This window comes from Gavialis gangeticus, unplaced genomic scaffold (genome assembly GCF_001723915.1).
Source record: "Gavialis gangeticus isolate Ggan-Ray unplaced genomic scaffold, GavGan_comp1, whole genome shotgun sequence".
NCBI classification, from domain to species: Eukaryota; Metazoa; Chordata; order Crocodylia; family Gavialidae; genus Gavialis; species Gavialis gangeticus.
In genome coordinates, this window is record NW_017728994.1 from 27168377 (window position 1) to 27172264 (window position 3888).

Below are 3888 nucleotides of genomic sequence, written 5' to 3' on the forward strand. Positions count from 1 at the left end.
TCTGGATGGGGGGGGGGAGCTGCAACACAAATCTCATGTGCCAGGTTAGGCTGGAGCATGGGGTCATGCAGTGGGTGCATCTGGCATGCAGTGGGGGCACCGGTCCCACCCAGCAAGCCAACTCCATGTTGAAATCAGGCTCACAGACAATCCCCTCATGCAGAAGCCTCTCCACTCTGATACTGCACCATTCATTCAGCTGGCAGGGCCAGAGAGGCTGAGTGCCACTGTTTTAAAATGGAGCAATGAGGTAACCATTCTGGCAGCTGCTTTGATTGCTAGACATTGCAGAGCTTTGTTCACACCTTTAATGATGCCCAATGGCATGGAATGGTGTCAAATGCAAATGGCATGGAATGGTGTCAAATGGTGTCTTGATGGTTTTAGTCTTAACATTCAAGCCTCACACTACAAGGGATAAGTCTAAAATTAAATTGAAAACTTGGTTAATATGTTTTCTACTGCCATGTGGCTTTTTGGGGAGAGAAAGTAGGGGCACTAGGTGATCAGAGTTTTTCCCCACCCCCAACTGATGGCTAGGGAAACATACTTCCTGTCATTCTTGACTCAACTCAGGACAGAGTCCCTACAGACCCAAGAATTTCATCATACAAAGAAATGTTTCCTGCATTTATGAAACAACCAGGTGTATTTTGTAACAGGACTTACATTGATATTGCTGTTCAACATGGTCTCAAAGTCCTCTGGTGAAATCTTTGGCACCTGGTTAATAAGATCCATTAAGAAACGCCCAACTGTGTTGTCAGCAGACACTTTCCCAGACTAACCACAAAAAGAGACATTTTACAAATCAGCAAGATTCAACAAGCAGTTGCAAACAACAAGTGGACAACCAATAGGTACTGATGGTAGCCTTACCAGCACATCTTCTGCATACTGCAGCACCATACCCAGTGTATCCTGTATCCGAGCTGATGCTGACCCCACCTGCTGCAAGTCACTGGATAAACCAATCACTCTATTAGGGCTGAAACAGGTCTTCATGATGAGATCAACTGAAAGCATAAGACATTGAGGAGCTGGCTTCAAAAGGTAACTTAAACCACAACCACTCCCAGAGATTTCCAGGATGACATCAGCTAGTGCAAACAATACACCATTTGATGCTCCCCTCGTGTTGCATTCACTCCCATGGTCATGCTGACATTTCAGTGGGGTCATATTAGCTACAGGGACAGCAACGGATAATTTGTTACCACTGTGCTGGGCTTCTTTGTTCCAAAGCCAAGCAAGGACATTACTGTCCTCATGTCACTGAATATAAGGTTTACATACACTTCTGAGTCTCTCTCAATACAGCTTTGCTGGCAAAACTCCCTAGTGTAGACATAGCACTTGTCAACAGAAGCTATCATCTGGAGAAGTGGTGTAGCCAAGCTGACAAAAACTGTTCTTTTGTTGACATAGATGTTTTGGCAGATCTTCTTGTGCAGATGCAGCTAACCCACAAAAAGTTTGTAGTTTAAACTACACCACAATTACAGCTTCACTGTGAAATTCGCTCTCCACCAAAGCATTCTAATGCTAGTCACCAGTCACGTTTTGCATGCAGTAATTAGAAGCTTGCAAGTTTACTTTGCAAACCTCATGACTCGTGCTGCCCTAGTTTGTGAGAAATCTAGTCAGTTCTTAAGGGTTAGTAGCAGTTCCAGGTACTATACTCACAGAATCATCAGGTGGGAAGGTACCTTGAAGGTTCCTCTGCAGGGTTGTTCTATTCCAAAGCTATCCTAGACTGATGTCTATCCAGCCTCTTCTTGAAAGACTCCATTTAAGGAGACATTTAAGGAAACTGTACAAATTCCCAGAGTCTGCCCCACTCTCCTATTGTTCTTACAGTTAATGATTTTTCCTGAGACTTAGTCTAAATCTGCTTTGCTGCAATTTAAGCCTTCTGTGGCAGGGAAACATGTCGACTGAAAAGGTGGTCATCTTTTTCTCCTCCAGATGTTTTCAAACTAACCCTTAAAATATGCTCCAACAGCTTCCTAGGTATTGAAGTCTAGCCGAGTAGTCCATCCTCCCTGGAGCAAATCCCACCCCTGCCCCCTTTTAAAGATGGTCACCACATTAGGCATTTTTAAGGGCTCTGGGACCTTGCCTGTCATCTATGACTTTGCAAATATTACTGCACAGAGGTTTCTTCAGCTAGTTCCTCTAGTACTCTAGGATGAAACTTCATCAGGCCCTGCCACCTTAAATCCATTCAAATTAGCCAAAAGCTCTCCAAAACCATCTTTAGCTGCAAACTTCATCTTTTTTTATACTGAATTTTGTTAGTTGTTTGGAGGGGTTTTTGATTAAGACCAAGACAAATTACTCATTCAGAAACTCTACCTTTGCATCTTCCATTAATACAGCTCATCCTCATCATAGATAAAGCTTACCTGGGTTTCTCCTGTCTTTCATTTTAAGGCCCATTATTTATAGACTCCCGTGTTGTCTTTATCATCCCTTGTAGCTCATATTTTTGCTTTTTTTCCTAATCTTTACATATTCTTGCTATTTCTCAGTGACTTACACTTCCTCCCTTTTGGGGTATCTGCCACATACCCCATGAACTTTAATATTGCAATTTTTCAAGCACAGGTTCCCATTCTGCACATTTCCCCCCCTAATGTTGTTACGAATCAGTTCACAGGAAAGACATCTACAGAGAATTATCAAATATGAATCTAGATAAATAATTCCCCAGTCTTTTTCTGCTTTAGGGGTCTCATGAATTATCTGTAATACATACTGATGAAAAGCATTCAGAGAAATGCATGACTTAATTTAATGAGTCTGTTAGGTTTGCCACTGCTATAATCAACTCTGATGCAAACTAGGGTAGTAGCTCCTTGTGATCCCCTGATGCAGATAACCCAGCCACAAAAAACCCAGTTGTGACAGTAATAGAAAGAAAAGGCCTGGGAAAATTACAAAACTTTGAGGATGTTCCAAAACAAAATGCACCTACTACTATCCCTCCAGTGAAAGCTTCTGATTGCTGCTTGTCTTCCCAGTTCTGTTTATAGGATCCATCTTTTTTCCTCTTTGCACTGCTCCTGTGTTACTTTATTTCTTTTTGGTTATTTTTTCAATTTTTTAAAACTCCCATCTTCCCTTCCTACCCTTCAGTTTCCCACCACAGTTCATTGTACACATCCTTCTCATATCCCCTCTATCAGTGCTGCCCTCCCCCGTTAACCATCCACCTGTAGCTACTTTACCAGACAGCACCATCTCACAAGCAACAGGAACTGCAAAGTGTTGCAACAAGTCCTCTGCTATTTTATAAAGCAGGGATACTAAGATACATTTTTTGTCCACAATAGCAAGGCAAGCAAGCTAAGGTCACCAAAAGCCCGATACAAGTAAGTCAAGCACCCCAAAAAATCCAGTTAGAAGGATAGCAAGAATAGAAGGCTTGCTTACCTCCTATCCGCTCCGTGTCATAGTAAATGTATTTCACGGTCAGAGGTGTAAACATCACTCCCATGGTTTTGCCAGGGACCCCCATTGGAGCACTAGAAAAAAAAAAAAAAACCAAGAAGGAAGCAGCTGAACAAAGCTATAAAGAGCATTTGTGTAACATCAATGTTATCACAGGGCAGCCCATACAGCTAATACATATTTCTGTCAGTGGTGGAAGGAAGATTTCAGGGAAATGCGTGACAGAGTGAGGCCCAAAGGCAAAACATTAGGCCTGGCCAGTGCAGGAAAGATGAGTGATATAATTTGGCAGGCACAGCACAGGGGGTATGATACTATGGCTATATTAAAACTACCTCTGTTAGAAGACAGGTAGATGGGAAACTCCAGGAAACAGAATCTAGCCAAGATAATGCAGGGTCAGAAAGATAGGGCACCTGAAGTATCAAGCCT

General features: G+C 42.5%; 1 protein-coding gene across 1 annotated transcript in view; it reads right to left on the bottom strand.

Annotated features, from left to right (window-relative positions):
• The window catches only part of EIF3F (eukaryotic translation initiation factor 3 subunit F), a 31998-nt gene that overhangs the window by 787 nt on the left and 27323 nt on the right, over window positions 1–3888 (bottom strand). Inside the window, exons 4-6 of the mRNA XM_019502445.1 lie at window positions 3439–3530; window positions 880–1016; window positions 670–783 (exon numbers count right to left, since the gene is read on the bottom strand). Of these exons, the coding sequence (XP_019357990.1) occupies window positions 670–783; window positions 880–1016; window positions 3439–3530 (343 nt within the window). The remainder of the gene's footprint in view (window positions 1–669; window positions 784–879; window positions 1017–3438; window positions 3531–3888) is intronic.